This window comes from Anguilla anguilla, chromosome 7, assembly GCF_013347855.1.
Source record: "Anguilla anguilla isolate fAngAng1 chromosome 7, fAngAng1.pri, whole genome shotgun sequence".
Classification (NCBI taxonomy): Eukaryota; Metazoa; Chordata; class Actinopteri; order Anguilliformes; family Anguillidae; genus Anguilla; species Anguilla anguilla.
Genome location: NC_049207.1, coordinates 45,745,687 through 45,763,255, shown reverse-complemented (window position 1 = coordinate 45,763,255; position 17,569 = coordinate 45,745,687). Strand labels below are relative to the sequence as shown.

Sequence of the window (17,569 nt, the reverse complement as noted above, 5' to 3'; positions counted from 1 at the left end):
TCTGGGGTGAATGTGCATATATAATGGGCATAGGATGCCTACACCTGTACACACACACACACACACACACACACACACGTGTTCACTCACCGCCGCACTTTTCCCTGGGAAGCTGAAGAAGGAGTCTGGGCCGGTTCTGTGAGGCATGCACTTCAGCACAGACAGCAGCTTCACAGCGTGTGGAGGCTGGGGAAGAGAGCACACACACGCATAAGCATACGCAAACACACAAACACACGCATCATACACACACACATATACACGCGCAGACACACACACACCATACATACACACACACACGAAACACATACACAAAATATGTCAGACCACACGTTGGTCATCAAAGACCCCGCTCTGTTCGCTGGCGGTATCAACCCTGAAGACGTCTTAAAATGCACTTTGTGAAATGAATGGAATAACTTTTATCCATGCCTCTCCGCTTGGTAAACAAACTCCAGGAAGTCTCAGAGACTGGAGCGGTAAACATCTCCAGCTTCCTATGCCACCGCAGGGGTGCCTCCTGGGGGAAAACGCTCAGCGGCGCCAGACTTTCATCGCCACCGCGGAACACTCTTCTGCTAGCGAGCGCGAGGCTGGCTAGCTAACGGCGCTCTAGAAAGGCACAATAACGAGGACTAGCGCAGGGTATTGTCGGTATGCTAACTTGCACATTAGCTGTCGCGGCCTAGGCTTTTATTCAATAACATACATTAGCGCGCGCGTGTGTGTGTGTGTGTGTGTGTTTTTTTTTACGTAGCAAGGCCCTAAACTCCACACCGTTCTCTAAGGTGGGTTTTTGTGTGGTGGCGTGAAATGAGAAATCACCAAGCTTTCCTAGCCTGGTGTGATCGAATATCGAAAAAATGAAATTTGCCCAGTTCACTTGACAAGTTGATGAGGCCAAGTGATCAATGAACGCCTTCCTTCAAGAGTGAAATCTCAGTGGATAATACATCATACAGCAAATCATATTCCGCCTGCTCTCACACTATTACACACACACTCACACACTCACACACTTACACGTTCCCCTGGCTTTGCACAGCCACCGTTTTTATTGGAAAAACAAATGAGGGCCACAACCAGTGAAATGAGGACTGCTGATGTCTTATTACACAGACTGCACAAAATGGGCTTCAGACTAGCAGGTTAAACATTCATTAAACGTGACTGGTGTACAAGTCAAAACGTAAGAACACATCTTATGTTTCTGTGGCCACTGTGTCAGAGACATGCAGAATAATGACTGCGAATGATTAGAAATGAAAGGCACAGGTCTTGTCTGAGAGACAGACAGACAGGCAGAGAGACAGACAGACAAACAGATAGGCAGAGAGAGACACAGGCACACAGATAGAGACAGACAGACACACACACACAGGCAGAGAGACAGACAGACAAACAGACAGACAGAGAGAGACAGACAGGTAGACAGATAGACAAACACACACACACACAGGCAGACACATAGACAGACACACACAGGCAGACACACAGACAGCGGAGCAGGCAGGCGAGTACCCAGCAGCCTTTCTCTCCCTGCAGCTTGCTGAAGAACAGCTTCAGCTCCTTCACAGTTATGCTGTAACGAGCCAGGACGCCCAGCATGTCCACCAGCAGGTCTGCAAACAACACAGAGGCAAAAGTTAGGGAGGGTCCTCACAGGCCCGACAGACACTCCCACCCCCCCGGGCACAGACAAAGGTTCAGTCCCCGCTCTGCTAATTATCTCATTAGCCTCCAGTGCTATTAACCCACATTTACACAGGAAAACCCTGAAACGGAGGGCCTTGTGACTTAAATAGGATTCATTATCCCATTCTGATAAGCAAAGATTATCCTTGGAGCTTTTACAAATGACCCAATCTGGAATATCGCTCCGAGTTAATCACAGTCTTGACGTTCCACTTATTCTCCGAAAATGAGGAGAAATCAAAGCACTCTTCAATTTCAGTCTTTCGGCACGACTGAAGTAAATCCTGAATCAATCTCGCCGTGGCGTGAATTTACCAGCTGCGTGACCGTAGTTTAAGTCGCACCAAAGCAATGTTTTACCACACTGTGACAACGAATGAAAAACTTGTTTCGGCTCTGAAAAAGCCAAACTGAGGCATGACCAGAGAGAAATTGTGTACAGCGTAGTTCAGATGTGGCTTCAGCTTTCGCAACATTACATCAAGGTAACATGTACAAGAAGACACAATCTACAGCAGGGCTGCCCAACCCTGTTCCTGGAGATCTACCTGTAGGTTTTCATTTCAACCCTAATTCGGCCCACCTGACTCTACTAATTAGCAGCTCAACAAGATCTGGAGTTGCTGAATGAGGTGCGCTTTGTTAGGGTTTGAGTTAGGGTTAGAGTCAGAGTGCGCTTTGTTAGGGTTTGAGTTAGGGTTGGAGTTAGAGTGCGCTTTGTTAGGGTTTGAGTTAGGGTTGGAGTTAGAGCGCGCTTTGTTAGGGTTTGAGTTAGGGTTAGAGTTAGAGTGCGCTTTGTTAGGGTTTGAGTTAGGGTTGGAGTTAGAGCGCGCTTTGTTAGGGTTTGAGTTAGGGTTAGAGTTAGAGTGCGCTTTGTTAGGGTTTGAGTTAGGGTTGGAGTTAGAGCGCGCTTTGTTAGGGTTTGAGTTAGGGTTAGAGTTAGAGTGTGCTTTGTTAGGGGTTAGAGCACCAGGGTTGGGTAGCCCTGATCTACTGTCTCCTCAAGAACAATGCAGCAATACTGCGAGTGACTGTTCTCTCAGGGCGGGAGATTAAACGCTGTGGTCACGCTCAGTGGATCCGGCAGCACGACCGTTATTCAGACTGCCGTATACATTACTGTGCCCTAAGCCAGACCTTCGGCTGTACAGAAGCACTGCGCACTCCTGCAGAACCGAGATCCCTCACCAAGGCCCAGGCAACAACTACATTTTAGGGTGGTCCGCCCGGTCGCTGAGATTTCCAGCGGAGGTGGAGAGGACGTGCGGCCCTGGCACTTGGGGGGCCATGGCAACAGCGGGTTCTCTCCAATCAGATGCCAAGCGGGGGGGAAGTGGGTAACAACGCAGACGTGTGTCTCCAGGAACAGGCCCTTATCGCTCCCTTCTCCTAATGGCCTTCAGCCCAATCCCTCCCAAGGCCGCCTTTCCTCGCGTTCATCCAGCAAAACGCAATAACATTCGCTTTCAGGTAGCTAGATCAGCGTTTCCCTACCTTTTTCCTTCCGCGGCACCCTTTCCAAATTTACAGAATCTCGTGGCACACCGCTCTCAAAAGCATGAAAAATAAACACCCTGCAGCCCCCCTCCACGCGACGTACTGACGCAGATGCGACGTGCCAACAGCAGGCCTAAATGTTCTTTTGGGGTTTTAATTAAGCGATATGCGATATTTTAATGACATTGATTTTGGCTTTTGTGAATGGGATTTGTTCATTTAAGTTTTTTAAAAAATTTGTTTGAATATTAAAATTTTTTTTTTTTTAAAGGATTTCTCACACGGCACACCTGATCTCGCCTGACGGCACATCGGTTGGGAAACGCTGAGCTAGATGACTGATTGGGTACTGGGGGCGAGTGGGTGACGTTGAAGATGGAGGAGGCGACTTCTTTGATTGTGAACACAGGCTTAAAAAATCCTGCGCTGTAAAAAATGCTGTAACTATGTCAGTACAGAGCATGCCCAGAAAAGCATCAGCCACCTTTTTTAACCTCCAGAGGGCATCGGGGCCAGATGGATTATACAGCAGGACAGAAATGCTCACGCAGGCACTTCGAATACAAAGGGCATCGAGGGCAAAATGCAGGGCGCCACGGCAATGGTCGTATCGTATCCATGGTAATGCTCATATGGTATCCACGGTAATGATCATGCCGTATCCACGGCAATGGTTATACAGTATCCACGGCAATTAGAGCTCTGTTGCAAATGAGTCCTTCAAAAAGGTTACTTTAAAAATAAAAAATTTAAAAAAAGATTACATTTTAGTCTGATTGCTGTGCGTGGACCTTCAGTTCCTCAAACGAAACCATCCTCAGAAAAAGAAGAGCTCAAAGAGAAAAGCAAACAGCCATGAGGCACGCCCATATTGTGTTTCACAAGCTGAAGGAGAACACTGAAAGAACCGGAGCGGGTGATTGGTCTGGCATTAACAGATCAGGATGTAAACTAGCTTATGCAGTGTGTGCACCTCCCTCCTTTGTCTTTCGGGGCACCAGTCACCCTTGGGTTAGTCTGTGGCCCTCAAGATGGAGGGAACCTGCCATCTCTCAGCCTTTAACCATCGCTGATGATGAGCCGCTGGCCTGTTTTACAGCCAAATGTTTAGTGTTTGTTAGAACAAAGTGGCAGGTAAGACAGGGCAGATGTTATATTGCTGCCGACCGCATGACACCTTGAGTGAGCCTTCAAACTACATTTCCCATGGACGCGCGGGCTGTAACGTACCGGCGATCATGCAGTCGGTCCTGTCGATGCGGGTCAGGACCTGCTCGATCAGGCCGGTCTCGGTGCAGGCCTGCAGGTTGCGGATGCTCTTCTTCAGGATGGCGCTGAAGATGCTCCACACCTCGGCCTGGCAGGTGGGCTCGCACCGGTCCAGCAGCTCCACCATGCAGTCCACGCTCTCCACCTCCTGGATGATGAAGTTCATCTCCAGGTCGAACTGGCCGCCCACCAGCTGGGGAAAGAGACGGCCAGGCGGGGTTACGAAGGCAGGTCAAAGAGGTAACCCCATAGCACAGGGGGTCCCCACCCCTGGTCTACAAGATCCACGGGGCTTGGTGGTTTCTGTTTTCACGTTAAAACAAGCAATGAATTCAGATCAAAGAATCCTTCACCTATAACATTATACAATACTGAACTTTACTTAATTCTATACAAGCAAAAACAATGGTCATTTTGTAAATTAATTTAAAGTTAAACCACTGAAATTTCCTCATTATGAAATCCTGATAGATAGATCAAAGCTGAAGTGCGTGTTAGGTCTGTTATGGTAACCAGCTGAAGCAAAACAAAAACACAGTTCCAGATTTTTCCAGAACTTCACTGTTTTCTTCAGAGATTGAAAGTCCCTCACAGAGGCCATGTTCCCTTCCAAAATGAAATGAAAGATATGAAACCAGTCATCTCCTGTTGGCCTTGATCTGTCGTAAACAATACCCTCCATCGAGTCATCCTTGCCATAAGCTTTTGTTCACAAGAAGGGAATGACTAACACAATATTATTTAGCCCAGAGTCCAGGGCAACCTCACACAACCAGAAAGCTGAAAATTTAATTACATTATCTCCAAAAATGACTTCTTAGTAACTGAATTTGTCATAGGGCATTCATTTTTCAGACACTCTCATGCAGAGAAATTTCAAAAGCCAAGACCTTAGGCGTGTACAACAGGATTACAAGAGCAGGAGTAACTATGGAAGAATAAGAACAGACTCAGAGCCACTACCAGCCAAAGAAGAGTTGGAATGATCAGATATACTGAAAAACAAATTCCAGTCAGTTAGACCACTATCATGTTAAACCAACAAGTGTTCAAACAACTCTTATTGCATCTTCTCTCATTCCATGAGCGTAACTAATAACTAGCATTACTAGCAGAGGTTGGTTTCATACCTCATACATTACAGTATTTGGGGCTGGAGGTCAGGGGGTGCATGGGGCTGAGGTTTTGCGATGTGTTTTCAGGCCCCGTGCAGTAATATGCACACAAATGCACAATTTTAACAATGTTCCTTTTTCCCTTCCACACGTGCTGCTGCCTGGCTTGGATAAATCATTTCGGAAAAGGCCGCCTGTGTGAAAGGATAAAAAATCTTATAACATACGAATAACGCCGTTTGCGGCGCAGAGTAAATCACGGCGCCCATAAACGTCTCCGGGGTTTGTCGCTATTTAATAGCTTTATGGACCCGGTCGAACTGATCCCGACCTAAAAGCAATAATGATAACGACGGCGAAACGACGGAGGTGGCGCGATCAATTTGGCTAAAACGACGAGGAGGCGGCCGTCGAGAGAATGATAGCGACCTTTTGTCATCGGACAGACGGCGAAAACGATGTGATCGGGTGCTTCGGGGGGGGGGGGGGGGGGGCGAGGGGGGAGATAAATCCCTCCCCGTTTGACAGCCGACTGTCACATTAAAATGAGGGAGGGGAGCGTTAGCCTCCGCGCGCCGAGCTAGCGGGGAGAGATAACGGCAATAACCGCGGCTCCCCCCGCCCCCTAATGTAGGAGCAGCTTCGCCGTGGCAACCCCGCAGCCCCGCCCCAGCCCCTGCCCCAGACAGCGGGGCACAGATCATCACTCAGAGCTCTTCCTCAGGTCTCCCCTCGCAGATTTAAGTTCCTTTAAGATCTATCTGGCGGTGGCACAGGGGAGGGACGTCGGCAATAAGATTCACTCGAAACGATGCGCCAGGGCGAGGAGGCGCCTCAGACGAACCGCCAAAGTGGCGCCACCCTCGACGGCTTCTCCCCCCCACCCCCCGCCCCCGGTTGATCTCGCACCCGTTAGATTTCACTCTTCGAGGGGTCCGATAAATCACCCCCCCCCCCCGGTAAATGAGGTGCGGCGCCCGCATTTGCATCTGCGGCGGGCCACGGCGGAGGTTCCGCCGGCGAGGTGGCGGGGTGATTGATGGCGGCGGCGGCGGCGTCCCCGAGTCTGAAAATTTGTCTCGGACAGGACGCGCCAAAGTCACCTCAGGGTCACACCACAGTTTTCGCGCGTAGCTGTCAAACAAGGCAGCGCCCCTCATCCATTACTGCAAGTAGATAATGAAGGCCATAATCACTTTTATTTTTACATGAATATAATTTTTTTTATTCTTAACGCATGTGTTTTATATTAGCTATAATTGCACTCTTAAATGAAACTGTGGTGACAAATTTAATGGGATTCAAACCGGAAACAGGACGGATAATGACAGTGACACCGATTTTTTTTAGAGGCGAGACTGAGCGAAAGTCCATAAACATCCATTTTCCTCCATCTTGGGTCATTAGCCACTCGGAAGGAAGTGCTCTGCCACTTCGTGCCGTCATAGTCAACAAGACAAAGCCGTACTTGAGTCAATCGATGAGTAAAACAGGAACATGCATAACACCAAGCGGCCCTTACCACTGACACCTTTAAATACAGGCTGAGCATTAGCACTACACATGCTTAACTACACAGCCGATCCGTCACTTGCAATCATTTGGTGCTTTTAATCTTGATAAAGCATAACTGACATCAAACGTCCCAGCACATATTCAGATTAGCGATAAAATGGGGCATAATTGGAATTAAAAGCAAGTATTTAGCCTAATGAGCTGCATATTAAAAATTGATCGGAACTACACTAAATGAGCTGGACATGATGAAAGCTGTGGTCTTGCAAAGGGCAAGTAGTTGCATTAGTTCATCCAGATGCAAAATTAAAGGGGGGGAAAAAAAATAACTTTGAGCCAAATGTAAGTTGCCACGATGAATTTTGCCGCAGTGATCTTCTGCAGGAGAACCGTATTCCCCTTACAGCGGGTAGACCACCAAGTGAGAGTCGGGTCGGCTAATCTGATTCAGCAGCAGCAGAACAGACAGACACCCCACCGTGAGGCAGTTTGGCCTCACTGCTGAACACGTGAACACGCATGAAGCATTTTTTGGCTGGACCGCATCAGCGGGGCCAGCCCTATAAACGCGAATGTCTGTGACTGAGTGACTGAGTGATGAAGTTACACCATTGGTCGGCCGGTCCAGCCATATGCTAGGTTTTGACCTGGTTTTGTTTCTACCAAAAAGGGTCTTGCGTTCTCAGTTAAAAAAAATACTGTAGTCTATCGGGCCAAAAGAAAACAACTTACAGTATATAAAGTCCTTTCCTTTCTGAAGTGCTGTACTATTGCTCTTGTGTGCTCCAGAAAATGAAAAATATCAAAAGCTGGAGCATGACTAACCTTAAATTGGCAAAATATGGCCAGTCGTTTATTCGACAGCGTCCGTGCATTGATCAAGCACCGCCACCCGCAATGTGTGGCCGTCTGGTGACAAATTCACAATATAAACACAGCAGACATGCTGAGGAAATTAAACCTTTGAGCCGTGCCGTCCAAAATTGCTTTTTTATTTTTATTTTTAAAGAACATCTGTACCCCTGAGAAGAGAGGCTTTCCTTTCGCTCAGGAAAAAATACTGTGTAGAATTAACACATGCCATTTGACATCTCCAACAATCAGTCACGGCACAGATATCAATCTTAATTACGCAACTTTACAAATGGCTTACTCAAATGTGTCACTGTACGTACCCACTAATACCGCAGTGGTTTTGAGTATGACCTGTACAAAACCAGAAGTCAAAAATTAGCTCCTATAACCAAAGTTGTGCTACATTGTTGTTTGTAAGCATCTCTCAGCAGGAAACCGCTGAGATTTTTAAACAGATTTTTGCACACCACCAATACTGAAATACCCAACAATGTGACAAAGCCAAGCCAGAACCTGGCCCCACAGATCCATGGGAAATGTAGTTTGAAGGTTCACTCAAGGTATCATATTGTTGACAGCAATATAACATCCACCCTGTCTCACCTGCCTCTTTGTTCTAACAGACACTAAACATTTGGCTGCAAAACAGGCCTGCAGCCCATCACCAGCGACCCATGTAATTAAAGGCTGAGCTGCCACAGAACAGGCCAGATACGCCAGGTTCCTGCCACAGTCTAACCACAGGCTAACGACAAAGGAGGGAGGCGCACACACTGCAGGTGGCATCGACTCTGCGCTACAAGCCTAGCACAACTAAAAAAAACAAAACAAAATCAGGACCCATTAGGTGAATATCGAGAACCTTTACATTGGTCAAAATGTCAAGATCCTACATAAAAAAAACATTCAGTTTACTAGCATGATAAATAGTGACAGCAAAGTAACATAGCCAGTAGCATTAAGAGTAGCCTTGCCTACTTTACATACTTTGATTTTAGAAAATGTCACTTAAAACAAGGCGTTAAAACAACCAGTTCCATGGATTTACAGGCAAAAACTGTTTAAATATATTAAAGGAAAGTGTGGACAGACTTAATAGCATTTCATTATATCATTTTATGACAGGTGGAGAGATATTTTGACAGATCATTTTGTTTTGCAGTAGTAAACAAAAATAAAAAAAAACAAATAGAAATAAATAATTAAAATACATAGGCCTAAATGTTGAAAGAAACGCACTTATGAATTCATTAATATAAAGCAATTTATTTTTACATGTATTATTTAATATGCATTTTACCACTCATATATTTATGTATTCATTCCTATTTTTGTTTATTTTGTTCATTTGGCCGGTCTCCAACACTGAACCAAATTCCATATTCAGTGTGCAATGAGTAAAGCTGAAAATGTAGGCGAATATTCCAGCACTCGCTGTTCACACATGGCCAACCCTAACCACCAATCATGGACCAACCCTAACCACCAATCACTGAGGCCTATTTCCACACAGCCTCAATTCCTCATGTTTGGTTGAGACGGCCCTTAAAACGACCCCCCACACCTGTGCTTAAGTCCACCCAGCCAGATCCCCCCCCCATCTTCCCCTCTGACGAACGGAGACTACCGACCCAAGTGCGGAGGTTGGAATCATCCGGAAAGATATATAAATAAATATCCTCGGAGTTAGCTGCGTTAGCGTTAGCTGCGTTAGCGGCGTACGTCACGACAACAGCGCGCGACAAATTACCGGGGCTTTACCGGGCCACACTAAATAAACTCCTGGAGTGCACTGTGGTCAAATAAATCCCCCCGGGTTAATGCCGCTGCCCTTTCGATCTAAATATCTACTTCACAAAAACACACACTTTATCACTTTATCAAATCATTTCATTGATAACCTGCGGCAAAACGTGGCTCGGTCGGTAACACCAATCATCGCAAGAGCCCTACAGGCTCGGGCTCAAAGCCTCGCTACACAACGAGTCCCCGGACTCCACAGCAGCGGGACAGAACTGGCATCGCCCTCCGGCTCCCAGGGGTGGGTTTAGGGCAGGTTTAACTCGAGATTTAAGAGTTTTTAAAAGTTAAGTGTTTAAAAATGTAAGAGTTCTTAAAGTCACTGCTATGTTCGTTCCTCCCAAAAGCGTGCCAGACTCTCCTCCCATAAGTGGTAGCTTTGCTCTGAGATACGGTCTGGGCTACAGGAAGTGGAGAAATCTCTGGATTGTGGGTGAAGCTCGGAAGGAATGCAGCACTTCAGAACAGTGCAAGGGCAGTGGGCTCAAACAGTAACTGGACTGTAGAAAAAAATTTCATCAAAACAAACCTGTGCCAAAATGAATGCCATTCCTTTAAAAGCTGTTCACATACTATCAAATTACAAGTGACATCATATCAATTTGATCACCCTTTTAGGTAGAATCATGGTTCACTGAGACTATATCACTATATCTAACCGTTGAATAAGCAATGTGCTCATTCCAGATACAGTATATATGTGAAAGGTCAGGACTTCGCCTTCTAGACTCTAATAATGCGCCTGAATGTTGCTTTTGGTACGTAGAGAGCTTGTACATGTCAAACTTGTTACTTTTCCTAGCAATACATTCCCTACAAAAGATTGGTTTCCCTCCGGCTAATACAACATAGCTTCAGCACAGCCTTGAAATTTCAGTTTGCTAGACAGCTTTGTTCGGTTATGTAGTTTGAACTTCATATCAAGAGCCAGATCACTGGAACTAAGGGAGTTCACTGTACAGCTTAACAGATCAAAGGGTAGACTAAGTATCTTCAAGAAGGTCATTACAGAACCTATTAGCCTGGTTCATTAGCATGTACTTTATATACAGCCACATTTGTAGAAGAACACAGCGCCTTAAAGACCACAAAGTTAAATGTCATAAATTATTTCAGAAATGGAATTTTTTAAAAAAGAGCAATAATTCCATGCTTTAATGAGCGAGATGACTGCTGCGCTCTACGTTTCGGATTCGCTCCTGTTCACGAGCGGCGCTGGAGGTAAAGAAACCAATTAGCGCGCACTCCAGGTCAAACGGGCCCGTGGGAAGCCGAGTCGGCTTCGCTCGGTTCAGTCAATCGTTCTAATTTCATCAGATTAACGAGGGATTGGCCGCGGCGCTAATGAAGCAGCCCACGGCCGCAGAGTGAAACAGGCTAATTCAGAAAGCTCCGGACGACGGGCGAGTAAAGGCCCCGCTTTGAAAAGAACACGTCTGCTCCTCGGTTGGCTCAGATAAACGTGCCGTACACCATCTAGCTGTCTGTGGACGGATGCCCATTTTTTATTCATTTATTATTATTAGAGGGCTTCCATCACATGACCATTCTTGAATGAGTGATGCCATGTTATACTGTACGTAGGTGGTACTCCCACACTGCTGCAGTTCTCAGCTCTACGTTGGCGATTTGGATATTAATTGTCCTCCAAAAGCAAACCTTTCATTTTTCCACACTGGATAACAGAAAAATTAGGTCAATTGATAACCAGGCACAGATTCACTTAGGATGGACTGTAACCAGCATGCATCGTCTTTGAATCGAATGATTGCTCAATTCACAACCCGTTCGTGAACATACTTATGCCAAGTAGGTGATTATGCAACCGATACAAATGAATGGCCGCTGACAGAAACAGCAAAGAGATAAGGCGAATTCTTACCACAGCAGACATGGCAAATTCAATTGGAACACAGCACAAAAGGGAAAACTTTACAGGATGTATAACTGTACGAGTGTCAAAAGGACATAGATCTTCTGTAAAAAGGAATCTTGCGGACATTATGCAACTTAAAAAATGGCAAAGAAATGATCCCAAGGGGCACATTAAAAAAATGTCCAATTCCACTATCAAAGGCAAACATCACAAACAGGAAGTGGGTGAGTTGAAAGTGGCCTCTGTCCGAGCAGCAAGGGCATTCATTGGTCACTGCAGGCAGGGCAGGGAAATGGAGCAGACAGAACAGAAATGGCTGAGCCTGTAATGCTTAATAATTAATAATTAGCCTTTTAGTCGGCTAGAAAAGCAGAACTCTCGTGCAAAATATCTTCCCGCAGCCGGATGTGTTGATAATGTCTGTCTTGCCATCATTGACAGCTATCACAGTCAATGTCACACCTCTATACCGCATCAGTTTCACTGTAGGCAATCGAATTTGAAAGATTTTGGGAGTGCTTATTTTATTTGCTGGTTAACTCATTTACAATTGATAAGATTTGTGGAGCCCAGAAATCCAGATGTGTACGGAAAATAACAAAGAAATGTGGAAAAGGCCCGTCATGCCTCTATAAGCAGAGAGTGGCTGTTCATCGTGTCTCTGACACATCCAAAGTACTTTGTGAATTGCAGGTTTTTTTTTTTTTTGGGGGGGGGGGGGTTTGCGCACATATTGTGGTTGCAAAGGAAACTCAATTTTTAATCCTTGAGTGAATCTGCTCCTGACAGAGCCACAAGAGACAAACATCAATAAACACGCCACTTTTGTGGGGCAGCACAGCCCGGTTGTTAAGGATCTGACAACTGAGCATGTGACCAGAAAGTTTAAAGGTCAAATTTCTGCACAGTAACTGTAATTGGTGCCTTGCACAGGCGCCCAACCTCAATTAGTCCCATGATAACCAGTAGTATAGCATAGATAAGCAGTAGTCTAACAGGCAGCACAGTCGGTACCTTATAGTCACGATAGAATGGTTGCATGCCAATTACCCTTTTCCTTGCCATCACCCTCCCCCCTCATCTCCCAAGCCAGTCACTCTTAAAGCAGAAATCTGAGTTCAATTATGAGCACAACATCTGCATTCTCACTGTGCATTAGAGCAGTAAATACGAACGCATCCATGAAAACAATAAAATAAATTCGCATCCCAGTAATATACGTCTTATGTTGACACTTGTGCTGATAGTGGAGTTGTATTTAATGCTAGCTGACATTTTCGCACTTAGAAATGTCAGCGTAAATATTTATTATCCTGCTGTTCCTGAAAGAATCTGCCTCGGGTTTAATATTTATGATGAGCTGGATTCTCCGGGTCCTCGGTTAATTGTATTCCCGTCGTCTTTTCGAATTTCCCATGAAGTTTTGTGAAGTTGACCGCGGTCACACTCAATCAACTTCACTGCTGTATGTTTCAGCAACGCATTTCATTAGCCTGGGTGTGTGCGTTTGTGAGTTTGCTCGTTCGTGCGTGTGCGCATGCACGCACGCTTGTTGACATCACGAAATAGCTGGCACAGGCAGTAGAAACAGAGCTTCTTACGGTCTTCTAAATACAACACGACGGACTTGACTTTTTTCATAACTGTAAAATGCCATGCAAAAGTGAACAGAGTGGATCCAAAAGCAGGGATGTAAACAACACCTCTAATACAAAGCAGTTCGAGCCATTTGAACACCTGCAAACACCAGCATGCTTCTTACAAAACCTGGAAGAGCACACACCGTTGCATGTGGAACGGTATTTACCACCAGGGTGTGAAATTATCACCAGCCAAACGCTGGCAAATTTTATCTGTGGCTGGTAACTTTGGCAGGCAACTGCCCGTCACTTGGAGGTCCAGTTCTATTGTAAATACCTAGCTGTCTGTGCGTTATTAGCTTTGCGAAACACTGGCACGTCAGACTCCGCTTGGCTTGGCCACGGGGTGTCAGGAGCCAGGGCACAACGTTTTGGATCCGGGAACCAAGTATTCTGAACAGGTGACAGTGGAAGACTGAATGATCGTGAATGAGTATTAATTCAGTGAACTATCATTTACACCGTGTGCAGCACCCAGCCCTGCAGATAAATTTAGCGTGCGGGCTGCATGAATTACCTCATCGAGGGACTGGATCAAGAGCCAGGCGTAATTACCAAAATAAGCAAATTAGTGACGGTGGGGTGAGAATGAGGCGCAACAGGACGCCGTGTTAACAGCAGGTTTGCTTTTGTCTACACGGGGGAAAACACAGAGGGAAACCTTTAAGATTTACAACTTCTAAATCTCTACGACTGTACAACTATTATTACGACTACTGTTGCTGATATGACTTCATACACACGTATTGAAGGATAATTACATTGGGCAGCGGGAGACCAGTACAAAGGCTGTGTAATTTCACTTAATTCCTTCTTAAACAAAGCGATAGGCATGCTATCATAATTATCAAAGCGGCCTTAGCTAAACATCCACACCGCTCGATGTATTAAAACATAATCAAATCCCGGCTCTCCTGCCAACCATTTAAAGGGGGGGTCACATTACAGGGACCATTTAAAGAATGGGAACAGCATATCGCAATTACTCCTCACTGGTGTTAAAATTTTTATTTATTTTTTTTAAACATTTACTGTAAATAAAAATAAAAAAAGAAACATTTTGTGTTCCTCGCTCTATTCAAAGTAAGAGCACAGCCTTTCCCCTCATGAGATGAAATGGACACATACAGCACTTACAGGAAGAAATACTGTATAATGCAAGAGCTCTCCATTAACACAACGAAGCACGCAACAAACATTTTATTGGCCTCATTAAGGCGATTCATTTCTGCATCTGGGATCATTAGAATACGTCCTCCTACACTTCCGACCGCTCTCCTCCGACGCTACGCTGAGGCACATTAATAATTTCTTATCGAGTGCCTCGTATTAATGAGACTGCTAAGATCAAACGTGACTCGGATAAGATATGGGAAAACACAGGCCCGGCAGAAGCCTGGATGTTGCCGTATGTAGATTTCTTTTCATGGCACGTGGACAGAAATAGACGTAGCGCTCTGTTCACTGAAGTGTTGCAACTGCTCCCTTTACCAAAAAAAAACTGTTTCATTTAAGAAACTGCCACTTTGTTTTTGAAACGATATACCCTTTTGACCTTCTGTTTGGCCAATGCAAATCTGCACTTGCTCATGCCGTGTCCCACAATGCACCGCTTCCCTCAAACGATTTCTGAGAGATCGATACCCCCCCCCCACGCCATTCGTGCCGATTTGCCGTTCGGCGTGTTAAATGTTTTCCACTTAACCCTCCACCCCAGATCTATAAAATGTAAAAGCACGGCCTCCCCAGGAGAGCTGCCTCTGATACCACATGCTCTCGTTTGCATGTTAGCGCGCGCAGTTAGCCCGTGCGTCCGCGTACAGGGGGTTTATGACCAGGCAGATTTTTCAAGCCAGCGGTCCGCGGCACCAGGACCGTGGGCTTCAGCGACAAAATCTCAGGAAGTCGCCACGGTTCAACAGGTCCCTTCGGAGGGGGAAGGGTGGGGTGGGGACAGACAGGAAACGGCAGGGGGCCTCATTAGAGGGACACACATGAAATCATCTCGACTCCGAGGGCCGGTCTCGCTCGGCTTCTCGAGAAAACCCAAACCCTTCTCCGAAGTCGGCGTAAGACAATTGTACTCTCTGTTATTCAGCTAAATGCAAAAAAATTATTTTGACCTGAGGTCGCAATAAACCAAAATAAGAAGCAGAGATATTTTAAGAGGCATTTAAGAACACAAACAAACAAAAAACGTGGGTCAATTTTCAGAGACATTAAAGGTCGCAAACACCGCAGAGAACAGTGAAGGACTACATCAACAGAGAGATCACCTTTCTTTTCTTGTGTTTATGCAAAGCTTGCTTACTAAAGGTGGACCATCACCAGCTGTTCTTTTGTCACACTCCCTTAAGCACTGGTACACCTTAAAAGGTTAAATGTCTGACGAACAAACATCACTGTTGGGGTAAAAAAAAGGAGGTTATGTGGTTAGCCAGCATGTAGCAGCGAGGCAGATTAGCGTATGTGCTGTGGGAGTCACGGCTCCTAATTAAACAGACTGCCCGAGAGAGCAAAGCTCTGGTTACGTCACTGCCTGGAAAACAACGGCAGCCATTTCGCAGCTCTATCTGACCGCAGCGCTAACCTGTGACCTCAGAGCGTCGCTCAGACTCCAGGTTCAGCAAAAGTGCTTTTTCTTATCCGCATCTCATCAGCGTGTTATGCGCGAAAACCACAGCAGTGTCTGTCACATAAGCCGCCCGGTCACAGGCAACGACTTACGTTTGGAGGTGAAAAAAAAATGACAGCCATAATCCAGAAACAGAAAGAAATCAGCACTGAGAGACAAAGGCAACACAATTCCTCAAGAAAGACATAATGATACTGATTAGTTGAGGGGAGCACTAAATTGTTGTTGAACTGAACAATCAGTGTTCAATCCAAGGTCTTTCTTGAAGAATCATTGTGGTTCCTTAAAGGCAGTTCCTGAAGAAAGACATTTAATTGAATACTGATTGACTGATATCAATCCTCATGGAAGGCATGAGACACAAACATTTTTTTTTGTATCTATCCTGGTTTTATGCAGTGCAATACACCTCTTTGGAATATCACAGTTCAGTCAGTGCAGGTTGTGTTCTTTCAATTTTGCTGTACATAGCCTATGCTATTTACACGAAAAGACAACCTGCCGTGTTTACGCAATACAATTTTGAGACAATCTGAACTCTGGTCACAGTGCAATTAAGACAGAAAACAGCCACTGGAGATCCTGGGGACTCCAAGACCTGCTAACGAGGCTCACGGCATTACCATTAGCGGTAGCGGTAGCTGAAATGCCAGCAGTCTGGCAGGAAAGTGGGCCAGAGTTCGAGCAATGATAGAAATCCAAGGCTCCTGCCAAACCACTACAGCAAATCCACACTGCTACTGATACATTACCTAAAACCGATTCAAAATTCTGGACTAGCAAAAGAAATCTAGTCCGTATAACATAAGGGCACTTGCACTGTAGCAGGCTGACATCCACTCAGGGAAGTACTATATGTACACAATGCAAGTTCTTGTTTTAGAACGTCAGACCAAAATTTGTAATTTTCCATCAGGCATCAGAATCCGGAGCTCAGAAGACCCAATGTTAAACCTGAGTGGTCTCATGATCAAAGAAAAAGTGCAAATGCTAACATTTCCCTGATTTCCACTACAATGGGGAAATGAGCATAGGGTCTAAAAAACCTTCTGAATGCAGCACGTCGGGTCGAAGGCAGCAGCCTTCGGAAATGAGGTTTCCAAACAAAAACAAAGCCTATTGTGAATGGGGCACGTCTCCCAGAGCTGTCCTTTTGTTCCCCGGTTCCTGTGATTGAGTGCGAGGCGTTTTTAATGTTCTCAGCTGTAGCTTCCATCACCACTACTCCCCTCCCCCCCTCTCCCCCCTCCACGACCCCCTCCCTTTTAACAGCTTTTTATCTCTTCCCATATTCAGACTACTTGAGTAACCAGAGAGGATAAGTACTGTAGGGACAGGGCCCTGGCATCCAGCTCTGTGCCCCGCCCACCGCTGACTGATTGACATGGAGACGGCCGCAGCAGCTCCTCCACAGCTGAATAACAGACAGCTGGGCTCTCTACGGGAGCTCAGCGCTCTTGTGTTTTAACCATCTAATCACAGGAATTTCACATCCCCCATCCAGCAAGTTTTCACTCGCTGCCAGCAATCCTGCAAGCACTTCTCATATGCTATGCTTAAAAACATACTTGCAACTTAATATTTCAGCAATTTTATTCTTATTCCGGGTGTCCTCGTCAGATAAAATGAAATTGAGGTAGAAATCCAAAGATCAAAAGCAGACTATGAATAC

At 45.7% G+C, this 17,569-nt stretch overlaps 1 protein-coding gene across 10 annotated transcripts in view; it reads right to left on the bottom strand.

The window, feature by feature from the left end:
* LOC118232272 (lipopolysaccharide-responsive and beige-like anchor protein) overlaps positions 1–17,569 on the bottom strand; it is a 208,635-nt gene that overhangs the window by 177,637 nt on the left and 13,429 nt on the right. For all 10 annotated transcript variants that reach the window (XM_035427121.1, XM_035427123.1, XM_035427122.1 and 7 more), the window contains exons 2-4: positions 4,423–4,654; positions 1,522–1,622; positions 91–186 (exon numbers count right to left, since the gene is read on the bottom strand). In XM_035427121.1, the coding sequence (XP_035283012.1) occupies positions 91–186; positions 1,522–1,622; positions 4,423–4,654 (429 nt within the window). The remainder of the gene's footprint in view (positions 1–90; positions 187–1,521; positions 1,623–4,422; positions 4,655–17,569) is intronic.